The sequence below is a fragment of the Centropristis striata genome, chromosome 7 (genome assembly GCF_030273125.1).
Source record: "Centropristis striata isolate RG_2023a ecotype Rhode Island chromosome 7, C.striata_1.0, whole genome shotgun sequence".
NCBI lineage: Eukaryota > Metazoa > Chordata > Actinopteri > Perciformes > Serranidae > Centropristis > Centropristis striata.
Genome location: NC_081523.1, coordinates 35,372,425 through 35,393,791, shown reverse-complemented (window position 1 = coordinate 35,393,791; position 21,367 = coordinate 35,372,425). Strand labels below are relative to the sequence as shown.

Sequence of the window (21,367 nt, the reverse complement as noted above, 5' to 3'; positions counted from 1 at the left end):
TGTGTGTGTGTGTGTGTGTGGGTGGGTGGGTGTGTGTGTGTGTGTGTGTGCGTGTGTGTGTGTGGGTGGGTGGGTGTGTGTGTGTGTGTGTGTGCGTGTGTAGGTGTGTGTGACCAGCAGCTGTGTGTGTTCTCAGTGTGATGATAAAAACTCTGCAGTTTGTTTAGTTCGCTGCACAGAAACAAAACAAAACAACACTGATGTTTGTCTTCAGTTTCTACACATTAAACATATTTAACACATTAAACATATGAAACAGAATCATATTTCTGCTCACAGAGTCTCTGAAGTTGATCAGAAACAGAACAAACGGAGTTCATTAACATGTCGGCCTGTTCCTTTGAAGCTGAGCTGCCGATAAGAGCTTCAGAGCTGTATAAATATGAGCAGCAGGACAGAGAGACAGAGAGAGAGACAGCTAGACAGGTAGGCAGACAGACAGACAGGTGAAGATGCTGTTTTTAGTGCTTCTGTTCTGTCTGAACTGCGCTTCAGCTGCAAAGGTGAGTCTGGTTTATATTTTAATTACAGTATAATAGGTAAGGTGAAACTAATGTAACTTTAATGTTTAGAGTGCCGTTAGCAGATGGGACAGAAGAGAACCTGGACCTGTTGGTGCTGCATTTAGAGAAACTAAACCTTCACCCTGAAGGAAGCAGCTGGAACTCAGCATGCAAAGGGTTAATAGAGTCAGAAACAAAGGTCTGAGTCTTAGAGATGAGCCTTTCTTCATATAGCTGCTGAAGATTTTTAAGGCAAACACCAGTTATGTAGCTGTGTGTATTGCTGTCCTGTCGTCTCTCTGGTTCCTGGTGAAGACCAGAATCTGTAAAAACACAAATACAAACTGTAGTTTCATCAGTAAACTCACTGCAGTTTTTAACAAACAGACTATTGGGGACTATTTTCAGCGGCGGATTAATGTTTGTGTCAGCAGGAGTGTGTGTGTGTGTGTGTGTGTGTGTGTGTGTGTGTGTGTGTGTGTGTGTCAAGTCAAGTCAAAGTTTATTTATGGACATTTAAAAAAACCCTCAGTTGACCAAAGTACTGCACAGTTATTAAAATACAATAAAATCAATGACACAATGAAATCAATAAAATACTAAAAAACAATAAAACACTAGAATAGTAATAAAAACTCAATCTAAAAACAGAGAGTTAAAAAGGAAATAAAAGAATAAAATGTAAAATAGCCAAGGATTCTTGCAGAGCTAGGACTGTGTGTGTGTGTGTGTGTGTGTGTGTGTGTGTGTGTGAGTGTGCATGTTCAACAGTGAAGAAGAGATACACGAGGTGTATTTAAGTCATTGTAAGTAAAACAATAATATTTCAAGGTCAAGGAAGTGGGACAAAATTCCAAGAAAGGGACCAGAATTAACATTAAAAGGGACCAGAATTAACATTAAAGTCATTATTTAATTAACATTAAAGAACATTAAAGTCAGACATTTTTGAGAAGAAAACTGAATTTTTTTGTGACTTTAATCTTGAAATCTATTGAAATAGAGGCTCTGTCATTCTTTTAAACAGTTATGTGTGTGTGTGTGTGTTTGTGTTACTGTGTGTGTGTGTGTGTGTGTGTGTGTGTGTGTCTGTGTGTATGTGTGTGTGTCTGTGTGTGTGTGCAGCTGGGCGTGGTGCAGACGGAGGGGGGGCAGGTGGAGGGGCGGAGCCACAGGATGGGGCTGTTCAGGACCGTGGACGTCTTCAAAGGGATCCCCTTCGCCGACGTCCCAGGAAAGTGGGAGAAACCAAAACCTCACCCTGGATGGAGCGGTAGGTCTGTAGTGATGTCACAGTGTACCCCAGCACGCTGTGACATCATCGGGTGGGCGTGGTTACAGATGACATAGCTGTTTAACAAAAATCCAATCAGAGCACCTGACTCACTTTCAGATTCTGTCCAGAAATGATTGATTTGAAATGGTTAGCTTAGCTTAGCATAAAGACAGGGGAACAGAACGAAACTGTTAGCCTGGCTCTGTGCAAAGTTTAAACTAATAAACCAACATTTCTAAAGTTCAAAACACCTTAAACTATCCCTCTAAAGATACACACCAGAATGTTGTTAATGAGCTGAATACTGACGAGAATAAAAACATTTAAATGTTGTTTTTGTTTTCAGGGATCCTGAAGGCGACGACGTACCGAGAGCGCTGCCTGCAGGTGACGCTGCTGCAGACAAAAACCCAGGGCAGCGAGGACTGTCTCTACCTGAACATCTTCGTTCCACAGGGACGCAAATGTACGTAACACACACACACACACACACACACACACAAACATACACACACACACACAGACACAGAGTAACACACACACACACACACACACAGTAACACAAACATACACACACACACACACACACACACACACACACACACAGAGTAACACACACACACAGTAACACAAACATACACACACACACACACCCACACACACACACACACACACACACACACAGTAACACAAACATACACACACACACACACACACACACACACACAAACATACACACACACACAGACACAGACACAGAGTAACACACACACACACACACACACACAGTAACACAAACATACACACACACACACACACACACACACACACACACAGAGTAACACACACACACAGTAACACAAACATACACACACACACACACACACACACACACAGTAACACAAACATACACACACACACACACACACACACACACACACAGTAACACACAGTAACACACACACACACACACACACAAAGTAACACACACACATACACACACACACACACATTCTGAGGAAACAAAAACATGTAGCTTAAAAGTTGTTTTTAATGCAGTTAAATAAGAGTTTAAACTGTATGTTATATGTGTTAAATTTTTTCAGGCATTTCTCCCGTATAGCAATAAATTATGGAGGACCGAAGCTGCCAAAATTAAACAAAATAATAGTAAAAAAGCAAAAATGACTTGATAAAATAATATGCACACATGTAACACAAGTAATATTAAAAATGTCAACCTGAATAAATTGCTAAAATGCGGCAGAGATATTTAGGTGTTAATTTCTCCATTTATGTCTCATGTCTTCATCACCTTGTTTATTTATTCATAATTTATTGGCTTTCCTATTTTATTTCCCCTTTTTATTCATGATATTCATGAATGTGAAAATCATGAATAATTATCATGATATAAATATCGGTGTGTGTGTGTGTGTGTGTGTGTGTGTGTGTGTGTGTGTGTGTGTGTGTGTGTGGAGGGGTATACATAAAAATAAAATAAAAATAAATAACAACAAATAAATGAGTTAATAAAACAATAGATACACTAACAAATAAATAAACAGCAAATGCAATAAGTGAGTGAATATTTTTTTAGAAATATGTTTATTAATTTTCAAGAGACAAATAAAAAAAGGAGTGGGAGAGAGAAGGAAAAAAAACAAACAACCCCTCCCCCCCAAGCAAACAGAAACAAAACAAACGAAAAAACAGCAGCTAACAAAGATCGCAGAACAAAGCACATCTTGGATCACAACAATATTCTATGATCATAGTTAAGATGGATACTATAAATAAGAATATCTAAAAGTAGCAAAAAACAAATGAATTCGACATAAATGAGTGAATATTTCTTGAATATTTATTATAAACAATAATAATGATCATTTGTCCTGGTCAGTGTCAACGAACCTCCCGGTGATGGTGTACCTGTTCGGGGGCGCCTTCCTGTTAGGGGCATCCAACGACGTGGCGATCCTCGGGGACTCGCTGTACGACGGGAAGGAGATGGCGGAGCGCGGCGATGTCATCATCGTCACTGTCAACTACAGAGTGGGAACGATGGGATTCCTCAGCACCGGAGACACCCGGCTGCCAGGTCACTTCTCCACACCACAAGCAATATATTATATAAATATATATATATATGAAGTGGTGGAAGAAGTATCCAGATCCTTTACTTAAGTACTAATACCACACTGTGAAATAGTAAAGAGTGAAATGGTAAAAGTCCTGCATTCAAAACTTCAGCATCAAAATGTACTTAAAGTATAGAAAGTAAAAGTACTCGTTATGCAGAATGAACCCACTCAAATTGTTTTATATTTTCTAAATGTATTATTACACTATTTGAATTGATGCTTTTATGTAAGCAGTGTTTTAATTTTGTAAAGATAGGGCCCATTTTAACGACTTAATATACTGTTATGAGGTATCATTTAAAAACAAATGTCTAATCACTTTAAATTTATCATGTTTTTCATGTAAAATCTTGATCCTATAAGTAACTAAAGCTGTCAGCTAAATATAGTGGAATAAAAAGTACAATATTTGCCTCTAAATGTAGTGGAGTAGAAGTATGAAATTACATAAAATGGAAATACTCATGAAAAGTACAAATACCTCAAAATTGTACTTAAGTACAGTACTTGAGTAAATGTACTTAGTTACATTCCATCACTGTATATATGATCAATAGTCACATACATAGAATATATAATACAATATAGATATAAAAAGAAAAACTCACCTTTCAACAGTTTGATTTGAGTTTAAAAATATCTTCACACTTCCATCAAAGGAACTGTTCGTTTCCGGCACAAAGAGGTTTAATTAACCCTCTTGTGGTCCTGGGCTCCTTTTTGACCCCAAATCATTTTCATTATACCATTAATCTAAGTTAAATTTCATAGAATTACTTAAACATTTTCAGCACGTGTGTCCTTCTGCACTTTTATAGATTAAATAAATTTAAACTTTCTTCATATATTTAACGTCTTTTATTCATTTTTATAGCACCCATGGTCCTCAGGGGTCAAAAAGGACCCCATAACATCAGACTGATTTTAGGACATGTAGAAAAAAATATTAACAACTTTTTTTTCACCTTTTAAGGCGACTCATGACCAACACATTGATATACAAATTTCATATTTTTTCATTATTATTGGTCAAATATACAAAATAAGGGCCTCATTTCAAGAGAAAAAAGTAATAAAACCTGAAATTTTTTTTCAATAGTAATAGAAAAATAATAATTTCTTGATGGGAATGCACAGAGTAGGTTATGTCAACTTTTGGTCAAACTTGTGTTTTGAAAGCATTGTTCATTTTTGGATGGCAGCAAAAATAAAAAAGGAATCACACCCATGGTCATCAGGGGTTAAAAAGGACCCCATGACATCAGACTGGTTAAGGACATGTAGAACCTTTTAAGGCAACTAGTAACCAACACATTGATATATAATTTTCATATTTTTTTCATTACCAGTACATCGCCAGTACAAAGTTGACGGGAGGACTACACAAGGGTTAAACAGTTATTAATGATGTAAATGATGGTTAAAACATGACAGTGTTATGTTGAGATTGGTCTGTCCGAGGCCAGCTGCTGGTTTCCCAGCGTGCACCAGTGCTGCTGGTTATTATCTGTTCCAGCAGATAAACTGTTTGTTGGTTCAGCTGCTGTCACTCACTATTACTCCAGCTCTGAGATGGTCTCAAAGACTTTTTATCTCTGTTACACTTTTAGATTTTTCACAGAACCTTGAAACTTTCTGAGAACTGAAGAAGGTTTGCTGAATTAATATGGAGAAGCTGGTGTGATTGGACTGTGGATATCTGGACGAACCCTTAAGATGGAGCTCTTCTCTTTTCATTGAACATTACACAATGACAATAAAGATATTGTATTTTATCGTATTCCATAATAATGACAAAAATAATAATAAAACATTTTGGATTTGGGATTTTCAAGACACTCAGATACACTTTAAACAAAAAATTATAAAAAAGGGATAGTTCAGGACTTTGGACATTAAGTTGCTGTCAATAGTTTAGTGGATGAGAAGCTGTCAGCTGTCGGAGTTCTGTCAGTTCTGATCGGTTCTGATCGGTTCTGATCGGTTCTGGTTGTAGAACAGAAGGCTGGTGTCCCTTTACCTGAATTCTGGCCAGTAATCAGCTGCTTGTTTGACCTGTCAGGTAACTACGGTCTGTGGGATCAGCACGCCGCCATCTCCTGGGTCCGCAGGAACATCGAAGCGTTCGGAGGAAACCCCGACAACATCACTATCTTTGGCCAATCAGCCGGAGCTGCCAGCGTCAGTTTCCAGGTCAGAGGTCAAACACCTGCAGCTGACAGGAAGTTCAGATCAGATCCTGTTGAGTTTAAAGTTAGGCAGGTTCTGTTAATATGAACTCATCTCAGCTCGCTGTCATTTACAACATTCACACCAAGAAACTAAATCTGCAGTAATAAACTTGTGGTTGGTTGTTAAACAGTTCACCTATAGGATTAACTGGGACTAAATCTGAGATACTAAAAGAAAATGTTGATCATTTCACCAAAACTATTCAAATTATACTGACTGTGTCACTGCTTTGAGATTTACTGAACAAAACGGTCAGTTAAATTAAAAACTGTGCAGCACATTTGGAGTTCAGTGTCCAGCAGGAAAATAATAAAAGAGATTAAATGTTATTAATACTCATTGAAAGTCAAAATTTTGAGTCCATTTCAACATTAAATCTATTTCTAAGTCAGTGAACTTCCATTGTTGTTGCACATTGTAATTACTTTCACTTACTGTCTAAAACAAGAATTATAAAAAATGTATGAGTTAAAGTTTTGGGAATTAAGATCTGTTTGTCTGTCTGACTGTCTGGCTGTCTGTCCCTCCGTCCGTCCACCTGTCTGTCTGTCTGTTTGTCTGTTGGTCTGGCTGTCCGTCCACCTGTCCGTCCACCTGTCTGTCTGCCTGTCTGTCCCCTCAGATGCTGTCTCCCTACAGTAAAGGCTTGTTCCGTAGAGCGATCTCTCAGTGTGGCGTAGCTCTCAGCCCGTGGGCTTTGCAGACCAACCCGATGGCTCTCACCAAAAAGGTCCAGAAACATTCAGCTTCTATCTATGATTTAAATGTGAATCAAATAAATGTATTTTATTATTAAAATGTTTTTTAATTTCTGCAGATCGCTCGTAAAGTCGGCTGCTGGAGAAGCAATGTAGATGAGATGATAACGTGTCTGAAGATGAGCGACCCGGTCGGACTTACCATGGCGGGAAAAATCGACGTGTTGCTCATTCTGGGAAAAGGTCACGACATGTTTGGAGTCCCACAGGGCTCTATCATGGGCCCGCGTTTCAGACTTTATATGTTGCCACGTATTTGTGGTGGTTAAACTTAGACACAATATAAAGTTTCACCAATATGCAGATGACACAGCACTCTATATAGACGTTAGTTCTGATTAAATTAATACATATGAGTGCAAACCACTGTCTCAGGGTCTCTGTGCTCCTGCAGGTGTGGTCATGGATCTCCTTGAGCTTGCACCGGTGGTCGACGGCGACTTTATCCCCGATCATCCCAGCCGGCTGTTTCACAATGCGGCTCAGTTTGATTACATGGCAGGGGTTAACAGCATGGACGGACACATCTTTGCCGGAGTCGACGTTCCATCTATTAACCAGAAAAATGGCAACACCACAGCGTGAGTACCCAAACACCACAGAACTACAAGCCTGCTCCAATGACTTTTATTTTGAAAAAGAAAATTAAAAACCATGTAAAACCAGGAGTCTACAGGATCAGATGGAGAGCTCACACATATGGATTCCTAAATAGAGACGTTGGCATTAAAATGTACACTTTGAGTTCAGTTTTCATTTATCAAAAATACAACCTTGGTGTTTTGTTAGGCAGGACTCAACACTTAATGCACTACTAAGAGACTTCATGTACAGATTAATGTGCCGACTGAACGAATGTCAGAATAACATGATCATGCTGCTGTCAAATCCCAGTTTTAGTATATTTGTATATATTTATTATTATTTCTGTCCTGTATTGCTGTTTTATTTCTTCTCCTTTTTTCAGTTTTGGTGTGTCTTGTATGTCAAATGGATCCTGAGTCTAATAAATTGACTACATAAATATTTACAGTACGCATTTAACACCATGAATTATATATATTTTTTTTAAAGTAGAGAGTGTCATATTTTATTGGATTTTTTTTTTGAGTCCCACATGATTAAACACTGGGCCCACTGTTTTTCACTCTAAATATATTACTGCAACCAGAACATAAAGTTTCATGGCTTAATGACGAGAATAAAGTAAAAAATATTTAATTAATTATGAGAATAAAGTCATAAATATTTTTGATTGATTGATTGATTGATTGATTGATTGATTGATTGATTGATTGATTGATTGATTGATTGATTGATTGATTGATTGATTGATTGATTGTCTTTATTTTGAACATGCAAGCAAAAAAAATAAAATAATCATTTAATTAATTACAAGATTAAAGTGGTAAATATTGAATAAATTAGAGGAGGATAGTTTCACAAACAAGAAGATACTAAATCTTTTGGCACATCAGCATCACAATATCATAAGTATAAAGACTTTAAAAATAATATGCAAGAAATTGCAACTTTTCTACAGAAGGATCCAGATGGACTTGGAGTAAATAGCTGCTTTTGTGGAAGAGGAAATGTCTGGAAGTTTAATAAACATTTAACATGTAGCTTTTAGCAAGAAAAAAGTAGAGAATGTCATATTTTATTGGATTTTTTTTATTCGGAGTCCCACATGGTTAAAGTCTGGACCCACTGTTTTTCACTCTAAATATATTACTGCAACCAGAACATAAAGTTTCATGGCTTAATGACGAGAATAAAGTAAAAAATATTTAATTAATTATGAGAATAAAGTCATAAATATTTTTGATTGATTGATTGATTGATTGATTGATTGATTGATTGATTGATTGATTGATTGATTGATTGTCTTTATTTTGAACATGCAAGCAAAAAAAATAAAATAATTATTTAATTAATTACAAGATTAAAGTGGTAAATATTGAATAAATTAGAGGAGGATAGTTTCACAAACAAGAAGATACTAAATCTTTTGGCACATCAGCATCACAATATCATAAGTATAAAGACTTTAAAAATAATATGCAAGAAATTGCAACTTTTCTACAGAAGGATCCAGATGGACTTGGAGTAAATAGCTGCTTTTGTGGAAGAGGAAATGTCTGGAAGTTTAATAAACATTTAACATGTAGCTTTTAGCAAGAAAAAAGTAGAGAATGTCATATTTTATTGGATTTTTTTTATTCGGAGTCCCACATGGTTAAAGTCTGGACCCACTGCTTTTCACTGTGAATTTGTTCTCTGAAGTTGTCATAATGAAGTGGTGATATTTTGAGATAATGAGATAAATGTTGTGGTTTGTCCTCAGAGCGGACGTGAGGAGTCTACTGGTCGGGATCACTAAAGAGAAGGGCACCGCCGCCGTGTCCTCGGCCTACAGTGCATACTCATCGAACTGGGGCTCTCACCCGGAGCCGGCGGTGCTGAAGAAGACCATCGCCGACATCGAGACGGATTTCCTGTTCCTGGTTCCCACACAGATCGCCCTCCAGCTGCACGCCGACAACTCCACGTAAACTCTTACACATTTACCACTTTTATCTCAGAGAATTTTGGATTATTTTCTGTTACATTTTTGACTTCATCATCTCAGAATTTATTCTAGTTGTTTGTTTTTTTTGTAAAAAACAAAACAAAACAAGAATATTATAGATCTGTGACTTTATAATCTTAGAGAATATTTCAGCGTTTTTCCCCCAAAATGTATGATGAATGATTTTGTGTTTTTCTTGTAAATGTACCATTTCAATCTCAAACAATATCCTATAATATATTATGGAAGTTTTTTTCCATATATTTGAGACTTTATAATCTCCCCAAAAAAATGTGAGTTTATTTTTCTCAAAAAAATCACTTTAATCTAAGAGAATAGTTGAGTTTTTTCACGTTAATGTACCACTTTATTCTCAGAAAATATTTAACTTCTCACAAATTTAGGGCTTAAATCTTTAGGGTTATTTAATTATACCCCCCTGCCCTGGTTCTGTGTTTTATGTACCTTATAGTCGCAGCATAAGCTTGTGTTTGTTGTTTGTCCCTCAGTGGTGCCCGTACTTACTCCTACCTGTTCAACATGAAGACTCGTATCCCAGGATTCCCTCGCTGGGTGGAGGCGGAGCACGCCGAGGACCTGCAGTACCTGTTTGGTAAACCCTTCGCCACGCCGCTGGTCTACTTCCCCCGACACCGTGACCTGTCCGGGTACATGATCGCATACTGGACCAACTTCGCCAGGACCGGGTAAACTCCCAGCATGCACTGCAAACACACAGGCCAACACTCCAACTGGGTCTGTCCTGGACTGGGGACCAGACCAGTAAATACTGGTCTCTACTGGTCTTTACCGGTCTCTACCAGTCTCTACCAGTCTCTACTGGTGTATAACATTCTCTACCGGTCTTAACCGGTCTCTACTGGTCTTAACTTGTCACTACCAGTCTTTTACTGGTCTACTGGTCTTCACTGGTCTCTCATCAAAAGTAGTCTGGTCAGTCGGGTTGTGAGAAATGTCTTTGTCCTCTGTAAGTTAGCTGAACCAGTTTAAAGTAGTCTGAATTGTTAGCATTGATCTGAACTGGTCTGAACATGGGCCTGGATTGGTCTGTAAACTGGTGAAAACAGATCTGAAATGAAGTAAACTGTTTTATTGTTTCTCATACTGGTGTAAACTCTCCTCCTGTCCAGTAATCCCAGTGAAGGTGAAAGTAGAGTCCCGGTTGTTTGGCCTGCCTTCACCAAACACCACCACCCCTACCTGACCATCAACAACAAGATCTCCAAGTCCTCCGTCAGGTACTACACTGTACTACACAGTACTACTCAATACTACACAGTACGATACAGTACTACTCAATACTACACAGTACGATACAGTACTACTCAATACTACACAGTACTTCACAGTACTACACAGTACTACTCAATAATACACAGTACTGCACAGTGCTACACAGTACTACACGGTACTACTCAATACTGCACAGTACTACACAGTACTACTCAATACTAAACAGTACTGCACAGTGCTACACAGTACTGCACAGTACTACACAGTACTACTCAATACTACACAGTACTACACAGTACTACTCGATACTGCACAGTACTACTTAATACTTGACAGTACTCCAAAGTACTACTCAATCCTGCACAGTACTACACAGTACTACACAGTACTACTCAATACTATACAGTATACAAAATATTGTTGTTGTTACTGTCTGCTGCCAGAGATGCATGCAATAAAAATGAACATGAATCAATAACAGAAATTTAACATCATGATCTAGAAAACGTCATGTTTTCAGTCTGTGATTGAACTTGTTTGGAGTCCCACACGGCTCTGCCCTGGGCCCACTGTGTTCAGTCTTTAGATGTCACCACACACAGAACTCATCAAACAAAAACAATGTAAAGTTTCATCACCATGGAGATCACACTGAACTCTATATATAAGCTGATCTTTAGCTTCTTTACTGAAGTGGATCCAAAGATTCATTCTGAATGTTTTTGTCACATGAGAAATATTTTCAAAAATATTTAAAAATACAAAAATGAGCTTCCTGTTGAATGTTGTTCTCCTCTGGATCTGTTTTGTTCTGCTGCTCCTGGTTTCTGTTGTAATCTGCTGTTTTCTACAAATGTTCCAGCTACGACCTAAGATCGTACTACGTCAACTACTGGACGGACACCTACAGCCTGCTGCCGTCAGTCAGGACAGGACAAGAAGCAGACTGAAAGTCTGAATGAATCTCAGTCTGCTATTATTATAATCAGTGAGAATTTAAAACAGTGACAATTAAAATAATTAATAAATGAGGTTAAACTCTGCACTCTGGCACTCTGGCTCTTTTATTCATCTCTTGTTGTTTCTGCATATTATTTTGTCTGTAACTGATCTTACATATCAGGCAGTTCTTTATCATCTTGTAGTTTAATACAGTAATTATTTTACACATTTATAAAAGGTTTGTTTTCTAAAAAGTACACCGTCACGTCGGTGCAGTTTATTCTGGGTATTTGACCCAGTGAACGTACTGGACTCTACGGGACTCTACTGGACCCTATCGACCTCTTCTGGACTCTAATGAACTCGACAGGACTCTACTGAACTCTACTCTACTGACCTCTTCTGGACTCTACTGAACTCTACTGACTTCTACTGGACTCTGCTGATTTTGTCTGTGTCTGCAGGTGACTGATGCAGAGCAGAGAGTTTACCTGTTGACCTGAACCTGGTGGGAAGGGCCTGCAGATGCAAGACTCGTCTCTATTGGTCAGTGGATCAGAAGGAGAACAGGAGCTCTATGTGGCCACCAGGGGGCGCAAGACTCTAGATCACGTCTCTATGAGGACGTTTATCAGAATACGGAGTAACAGGTGGAGAGCAGAAACAAACTAGAACAAATAAAAACAGAAGGACAATGAACCACAGAAAGATTCATTCAGATAAAAGTTTTACAGTGAGACCAGAGGAAGGAAGGAGGCGTGAACGATCAGATGGTTAGTTCTGCTTCATGTGTCGCAACAGACTGAAGCAGGAAGCTGAGACGACTTCACACTCACACCACAGAGAGACAGACAGGACACAGAACGCTGAGACAAGAGACGAGACAAGACAAGAGACACAACAAGAGACAAGAGACGAGACAAGACAAGAGACACAACAAGAGACACAACAAGAGACAAGAGACGAGACATACAGAAGGAGTTGAAGAGTGACCAAAAGAGTCAAAAGGAACACAGAGACAACAGAAAGGAGGAGAGGAGGAGCAAAGGAGAAGAAGAAAAAGAGGAGGAGAGAGACTCTAAACAGAAGAGGAAGCTGAAAGTTAAAGAGGAGACACCGGAGGAGGAGGAGAGGACAGTGGAGCACCAAGAGAAGCAGAGAGAGGAGTGGTGAGGAGGAGGAGGAGCCATGGAGGAGGACATCAGGAAACAGGGGGCGCTGTTCCTGCAGCAGCAGAGGTTTGGAAAGGTACAACAACTGAGCTAACAGAGAGCTAAATGAGCGCTAACAGAGAGCTAACAGAGAGCTAACAGAGCTAACACAGAGCTAACACAGCTAACACAGCTAACAGAGCTAACACAGCTAACAGAGCACTAACACAGCTAACAGAGCTAACAGAGCACAGAGCTAACATAGCTAACATAGCTAACACAGGGCTAACAGAGCACTAAAAGAGCTAACAGAGCTAACACTGCTAACAGAGAGCTAACAGAGCGCTAACAGAGCGCTAACAGAGCGCTAACACTGAGCTAATACCGAGCTAACACAAAGCTCACACCCACAGAGCACTAACAGAGCTAACAGAGCTAACACTGCTAACAGAGAGCTAACAGAGCGCTAACAGAGTGCTAACAGAGCGCTAACAGAGCGCTAACAGAGAGACAACACAGAGCTAACACCGAGCTAACATTGGGCTAACAGAGCTAATAGAGTGCTAAAACAGATCTAACACAGAGCTAACAGAGCTTACACCGAGCTAACACCAAGCTAACACAGAGCTAACACCGAGCTAACACAGAGCTAACACGGAGCTAACATTAGAGCTAACAGAGCTAACAAAAAGCTAAGATAACAGAGCTAGGAGAGCCAACAGATGTTGTTGGAGGGTTCGGGCAATTGGATCCAGAAAGAAAATGATGGCTGCATGCTAATACAGAGCTAATGCTAACATAACCTGTGTGTGTGTGTGTGTGTGTCTGTGTGTGTGCAGAAGTGGAAGCGTGTGTGGTGCGTCCTGTACAGAGAAAGTTCCTGTTCGATTTCCAGACTTGAGTTCTTCGAGTGTAAAGACGGAGGAAATTCCGAGAAGAATGACAAAACTCTTCGCAAACAGCAGGAACACAAGAAGGTACTGTCGACTCTACTGGACTCTACTGAACTCTGATTAACTCTACTGAACTCTACTGACGTCTACCGACCTCTACTGAACTCTACTGGACCCTACTGAACTGTACTGACCTCTACTGAACTCTACTGGACTCTACTGAACTGTACTGAACTGTACTGAACTCTACTGTACTCTACTGAACTCTACTGGACTCTACTGAACTCTACTGACCTCTACTGACCGCTGCTGAACTCTACTGAATTCTACTGACCTCTAGTGAACTCTACTGGACTCTACTGAACTCTACTAGACCCTACTGAACTCTACTGGACTCTAGTGAACTCTACTGTAATATAATGGACTCTACGGGACCCTCCTGAACGCCACAGAACTCAATTTAACTCTACTGGACCCCACCGACCTCTACTGAAGGTCTGAGGGGTCCTCTGTGAGAAGTGTGTTATTCTACAAACGTGAGGCATGAAGATGGAGATGAATCAGTTGTTCATCAGTTGTTGCCATAGAGATAATGCATCCTGTTACCTCGTTGATAAGCGTATGTGTGTGTGTGTACGTGTGTGTGTGTGTGTGTGTCTATGTGTGTGTTTCTATGTGTGTGTGTGTGTGTGTCTGTGTGTGTGTGTGTGTGTGTGTGTGTGTGTGTGTGTGTGTGTGTGTGTGTGTGTGTGTTTGTATGTGTCCAGGTGATCCGGCTGGCGGACTGTATCCGGGTCTCGGAGGTGGACATGGACGGGTGTCCCCGAGAGACGGGACCGTTCCTGATCGAGACCACAGAGAAGATCTACGTGTTCGCTGCAGACAGAATGCAGCTGGACGACTGGACACACAAACTGTGTGAGATTGCCTTCCCTGTAAGTACACACACTCACACACGCACACACACTAATTTACATTTAATCATTTAGCTTTTTTAAGCGACTTACAGAAAAAGTGAACCAATGAAGGTCTAGTGCTGTAAGAGGCGTTAGTGCAGCAATAAGGTCTAGTGAGGATTCTTTAAGGAGTAGAGTTGTGGTGTGGTGCTAGGAGAGAAGGTCCTCTCTGAAGAGCTGGGTCTTCAGGAGGTTTTCAAAGGTAAAGAGGGACACTCCTGCTCTGGTAGGAACTGGTAGTGGTTCCACCAACGGGAAACAACCAACACAAAGAGTTTGGATTGCCTTGGACCAACGGGTGGCAGAGCCAGGCGCTGTTCATTGGAAGAGCTCATCGGTGGTGAAGTAGTGTATGCCTGAATCAGGGTGTCAGGTAGGTAGGTGCAGTACCGGAGACAGCTTTGTAGGCCAGCATTAGAGATCTGGATTTGATGCTGAAACAGGTAGCCAGTGGAGCTGGATGAGCAGCGGTGAGACACTAAAAATGTTACGTGAAGCTCCACATTTTAATCATAAAACAGAAGTTAAACTAAAGTTTAAAAATATTTTCTGTCCATAGACTCTGAGACACACAGGGAGCTTTTACATCCCAAAGTTTAGTCTATTTAAATTCACTCTGCTCCTCCTTGTTCTGGTTCTGGTAATAGTGAGTATATTTCCAGCCCTCCGCCTTTGTATACAGTGCAAATCCTTTTTTTTTTTTTTTTTTTTTTTTTTACAAATTTAACAGTAAATTAAATGTGATAAACTCAGTCTGAGAGTTTATATACAAATAGTGTTTGTGTGGTTATTAATAAGACGATGACAGACAGCTGACAGTCACAGCTTCTTCTTTCTGTCTCCGTTTGACAGGAAGTACAGAGACACAATAAAAAAGAGAATAAAAGTCAAATAAAGTGAAGATTATAAACATCAGTAGTGATGCCCTGAGCCAGACTTCATTGAGAAAACCACAATTTTAACAGTAGTGTTCTTGTGTTCTTCAGACCTGACATGCATCCATTCAGACTGTCTCCACATCAGCATCATGTTTCAGTTATTTCAGCATCTTTTAGATTTGTTTATTCACATTAAATCACTTTATTCTGGCTTCATGCTGATTAATGTGTAAAATCCATGAAATTGGCAAAAATAACACGGAAGTATCCTGTAATTTTAACACTAAGTTATCTAAATTTTTCAGTTAGCTATTTGTGTTATATGTTTTGTGTTTCAGCCTCTTAAAAACTCCTGAAATTGTTCAACAATCTGTTGAGAAAACCATTGTTTTAACAGCAGTGTTCTTGCTCTTCAGACCTGACAAATCAGTTCAGACTGTTTCCACATCAGCATCATGTTGGAGTTATTTTTGCATACTTTAGATCTGTTTATTCACATTAAATCACACATAAAACACTTTATTTTGGCTTCATGCTGATATATTAGTGCTGAACTAGCAGTAATCCTGCAGAAGCTGAAGAAATGGAAATTTCCAAACATTTGCTGCACTTTTGGCTTGAACTAGGGCCGAGACTTTAACGCGTTAATTAAAATTAATTAATTACACAAAAATGAACACGTTAAAAAAATTGACGCATTTTAATCGCACTTATTTTTGCACTGCGGAACGTTTCTCACTGGATGAGTTTCAGGCGGACCGATTATACTGGAGCACCAACTAGAGTTGATGAGTTCAGACAACAACAAACCACAGTGAACATGAAGGAAGAAGCTGATGAGACACTTTGGTTGGCCCCGTGGATGATGGGACATTTTGTTACAAAAAACGAATGGAAGGAAGCGTCAATAAGAGCTACGATAAGGTCTACCTACCTATAGGCTACCTGAATTTCTGAAATGTACTATATTTCTTTTCCATTTTTGGGCTTTATTGATAGGACAGAGTGAAGGGGAGACAGAGTAGGAAAGGGCTCCGAGTCGGATTCGAACCCGGGCCGCCCGCTTACAAGGACAATGCCCCTATGGTACGCACTCTACCAGGTGTGCCACCGGGAACGCCCCGAAATGTACTATATTTCTAAATATGCTATTGCTACACCTAATGGCAAAAATTGCACTGGTCTGTTGGACAATAATTTTGTTGCTTAAGCCTATGTATTCAGTCATTATTCAATGGTATACTAAAAATCCATGTGAAAAAAATTACTTCTCACTGTTCTCAGGTCAAATATTTATATGCGATTAAAATGCGATTAATTTCGATCAATAAATTACAAAGCCTCTAATTAATTAGATTTTTTTTTTTATCGAGTCCCGGCCCTAGTTTGAACCAAACTTTATATTTCTTGTAACTAAAATAAACGTGTGTGTGTGTGTGTGTGTGTTTGTGTGTGTGTGCAGATGAGCTGGAGTGAAGGGGTTAAGCGAGGCAGCCTGCAGAGAGGGAACAGAGTGGACGAGGACGAAGGAATGGAGCAAAACTCACTGTACAGCGAGAGAGAGACAGGTACACCGCTGCACAACATCTACTTCTATATTTCATACTAGAAGGAAGCTGACGGCAGAAATATGCTGCTTAAGGTCTAACTGGTGTTTAACATAAAAAAAACCTTTAATCCAGACATAACTTGCAATAATGGGTCTCCTGCCTCATCATCCAGAGTTTTTTGGTCATGTGCAGTTATAAACATCATATCGCTGCGTCATGACGTCAACAAAACTTTCTGTATCAACATTTCCAGAAACGTACAATACAGCTTTTCTGTCTGCCAAGTGGACGGCAAAATAATATACATTTACCACCATATCTGATTTATATACAGAAAAAAATATTAGACCATTGTTTTCTTCAATTTCTTGTTCGTTTTAATGCCTGTTACAGGTTTATTTTAAGAGCTGATAATTTAAGAGTTTAACTTAAGAGCTGATATGTCGACATTTTCCATGGTTTTCTTGATAATGACCAAAATCATTATCAAGAAAACCATGGAAAATGTCGACATATCAGCTCTTAAATGAAACTCTTATCAGCTATTTTTGTTGTTATCATTATATTTGTCCAAACAAATGTACCTTTAGTTGTACCAGGCATTAAATTAACAAGAAACTGAACAAAACAAGGGTCTAATATTTTTTTCTGACTGTATAACTGAAAAATAAAATAGAAAATACAAGTACCTGAAAGTTTTACTTAAATAGAGTACACATATTTTACACTTTACAAACAGCAGCGTGCAGTCAAGCTCGACTAAAAACTATAGAGCCAGAAAAAAAACGCACTCAGACGCTCAGCACCATCAGGAAACTTATAACTTATAATGTTGGAGCTCCTCAGGGCAGCGTGGTGGGTCCTCTGCTCTTTACATCAGTGTGTGTAAATACTCAGACTCTCACACTGATATTTTTCTATCAGTCCAAACCCAGATGGATTAAAATCTTTGTCTCATCACTTTTTACATGACTAGCTGAAATCTCACCATCTAACTATTGATGTGAGGGAAACAAGTCAAACAAAGTCTTCATTTTCTTCTGATTCTTCACAAACTGATCCTGGTGCTTTGGGAAGAAAAGTCAAACTGTTTTTTTTATCTTGAAGTCTGAAGGACTTTAGTTTTTATAAACCATCAGATCTGCAGTTTATTGATTAGAGATTCAGTAAAATGTTAAACCTCTTCACTGATGAAGATAAAACGTTCATCATCAAGTCGTCGAGTCGCTGCACAAAAGTTCAGTTCGACCTTCAGTCACTACTTCATTTCGCACCTCGAGCCAAACCTCACTTCCTCTTTCTCTCTCGCTCTGTTTTCCCAGCCGCGCTAAATTTAGATGCCTGCGGCCGAAATGATGCATCAGAGTGCTGCAACAAACACACGCACGCACACGCACACACACACACACACACACACACACACACACACACACACACACACACACACACACATACACACACTCACACTCATTACTGTCTGGTTGTATGTGTGTGTGAGGCTCGTTTTCAAAGGAGTCCACTTCCCACCAAATTTACCTCATTTAGATTCATACAAATCTCACAGAGACACTGTTTGTTTGTTTGTTGGGTTTTAGTTTAAGTTGCATTTTACTCTTTGCTTTGAGAATCACACACTTTCTTTTTCTCTTATTTGTGCAGATTTATTGGCTACAATAATCAAACAGTTGTAGTGCATTGACCTGTCGGTGTGTTGGAGTGTAGATGTTTTATTGAACAGCAGAGACGATAAAGTGTTAATGACCAAACAGCTGATCAGTTGTGTCGACATAAAATGAAACCTGAAATGAAACCTGAAATGAGCGAAGTTTTTGAAATAAGTTTTCAACATTTTTCATATTATTTATCATGGTTGTCAGCCTGTAGTGAGTCTTTTATTCTCTGACTTATTTACAGAATAATGTTCTAACATTCAGCCTTGTCCCTTATTATCCCCTTGCCGCTTCAGTGACAAACTTCTTTCACATTTAGATTTTCAGTCATCATTGTTATCAGCAGGGGCTACACGGTGGTGTCGTGGTTATCACTCTTGCCTCACAGCAGCAGGAGTCGCCGGTTCAACTATAGGCTGCGGCTCTTCTGTGTGGAGCTTGCATGTTGTCAGCGGTGACTCTAAATTGAGAGCGTGATTGTCTGTCTCTATGTGTCAGCCCTGCAATAATCTGAGACCTGTCCAGGGTGACCCCGCCTCTCAATGTCAGCTGTTTGGCTCCAGGTTTGACTGGTGTTTAACATCGTAACAGTGTTGCGCTTCAAAAAGAAACGTTTAATCCAGACAAAACATCCAATAATGGGTCTCCTGCTTCATCATCCAGAGTTTGTTGGTCATGTGCAAATATAAAACAACATATTGCTGCGTCATGACGATAACAAAGCACTCCTTGTCAACATTTCCAGAAACGTACAATGCAACTTTTCAATTGGGCGACAAAATAATTTACATTTACCATCATATCTGATTTATATACAGTCACACAAAATATTAGACCATTATTTTCTTAAATTTCTTGTTCATTTTAATACCTGGTACAGGTTTATTTTAAGAGCTGATATCCAGACATTTTCCATGATTTTCTTGATAATAACCAAAATCATTATCAAGAAAACTATAAAAATGTCTAGATATCAGCTCTTAAATTAAACTCTTATCAGCTATTTTTGTTGTTATCATTATATTTCTCCAAATAAATGTACCTTTAGTTGTACCAGGCATAAAAATGAACAAAAAACTGAGGAAAAAGATGGGTGGTTAATGGCTAATATTTTTTTCCATGACTGTATGTAACTGAAGTTAATCATAGAATAGAAAGTACCTGAAAGTTGTACTTAATACAATAGACACAATAGAGTGTTTATACTTTACTTTACACTTTACAAACAGCAGTGTGCAATGGAGCTCGACTAAAAACTACAGAACAAGAGAAAGAACGCACTCAGGCACTCTGCACCATCAGGAGACATATAACTAATAATGTTGGAGTTCCTCAGGGCAGCGTGATGGGTCCTCTGCTCTTTACGTCAGTATGTATGTAAATACTCAGACGACATATTTCTCTCAGTCTAAACCAAGATGTCATGGATTAAAGGTTCAGGGTGTACCCCGCCTCCCAATGTCAGCTGTTCGGTTCCAGCCCCCTGAGACCCAAGTGTGGATAAATGGTTAGGGATAATCAATAAATTAATAAATTGTTATCAGCCTGGAGATAAATCCAGTCCATCTCTGCTGAGAAGCTTACACTTTATACTTTATGTGAAGCTGCTAACATGCTGACAAAGAATAAATGAACTCCACCAGCTCACGGTGGCATTATTGTGAAACTGGCTGTTATGGAAAAATGATTGATCTTGACTCAAAGACAATTAGAACCAGGAGACCCCTGAATACTTGTAGGAGGAGAATAAACCATCCCTCCTGGCGTGATGTCAGGTCAGGAGTGATATTTGATTTGATTTGATTTGATTTGATATTTAAGACAACACAAAAAGCGTATTCAGAGGAGAGACGCAGTCTGGAGCCATGGCAACATGATCATAGATCATAGAACATGATCACATGAGAGAACCCGTCTGGACTCTCATCGGACAGAGCTGGATATTCCTCAGTTAACTGGCTGAGCGGTGACTCTTAGCTGAGTGCATGCTGCTTACTTAACACGCTTTTATCCAGAGCAACATGCAAATGAGAGTTAATACAACACAAACAAGGATGAAGTCAAGAAACATAGCAAGAGTCAGAGCCGTGGTTCAGTTTGAGTCCATCAGGACGTAATGTAGCTTCAGTCTCTTCTTAAAGATTGAGAAGGACTCAGCAGATCGGAAGGAGTTTGGAAGTTGGTTCCACCACCGGGGCACTACAGAGGAGAAGAGTCTGGTTTGAGACGGGAGAATAGACACGATCGGGTAATTGAGGACACATGAACCTTGAAGATCAGTTCGTCATCAGTCACTCGTTGTTGATGATAACGTCTCAGTTTATTATTGTTGCATTCTGCTGAAGGTCTGTTGTTGAACTGAAACACCGTCCTGTGTTCAGTCAGTCATGTCTTTATCGTTTTCCAACATTTATCATCAGCTGTCAACGGTCGTTTTCTGAAGAATCACTTGGGTTCGACTAAAAACTAAAGAGCCAGAGAAAGAAGGCCCTCCAGGCTCCAAACCATCAGGATAAATATAAGTTACACTGCAGATAGACACAGGATAAAGGATCGTGAGATAGATATTAGAGATGTCTCAGATCACT

The 21,367-nt window shown here is 39.4% G+C and overlaps 2 protein-coding genes across 2 annotated transcripts in view; both read left to right on the top strand.

The window, feature by feature from the left end:
- The first annotated feature begins 441 nt into the window (after nucleotides 1-441).
- Nucleotides 442-11,768, top strand: LOC131974881 (bile salt-activated lipase-like). The gene is made up of 12 exons (XM_059337380.1): nucleotides 442-503; nucleotides 1,629-1,776; nucleotides 2,126-2,245; nucleotides 3,683-3,880; nucleotides 5,986-6,116; nucleotides 6,778-6,885; nucleotides 6,973-7,096; nucleotides 7,308-7,494; nucleotides 9,261-9,464; nucleotides 9,995-10,192; nucleotides 10,637-10,744; nucleotides 11,602-11,768. The coding sequence occupies exons 1-12, from the start codon at nucleotides 453-455 to the stop codon at nucleotides 11,687-11,689; spliced, it is 1,665 nt and encodes a 554-aa protein (XP_059193363.1). The 5' UTR covers nucleotides 442-452; the 3' UTR covers nucleotides 11,690-11,768.
- Nucleotides 11,769-12,466: 698 nt separating this feature from the next.
- dok2 (docking protein 2) overlaps nucleotides 12,467-21,367 on the top strand; it is a 19,468-nt gene continuing 10,567 nt past the window's right edge. The window contains exons 1-4 of the mRNA XM_059336216.1: nucleotides 12,467-12,929; nucleotides 13,672-13,809; nucleotides 14,493-14,660; nucleotides 17,022-17,127. Coding sequence (XP_059192199.1) covers nucleotides 12,870-12,929; nucleotides 13,672-13,809; nucleotides 14,493-14,660; nucleotides 17,022-17,127 — 472 coding nt within the window. The 5' untranslated portion in view covers nucleotides 12,467-12,869. The remainder of the gene's footprint in view (nucleotides 12,930-13,671; nucleotides 13,810-14,492; nucleotides 14,661-17,021; nucleotides 17,128-21,367) is intronic.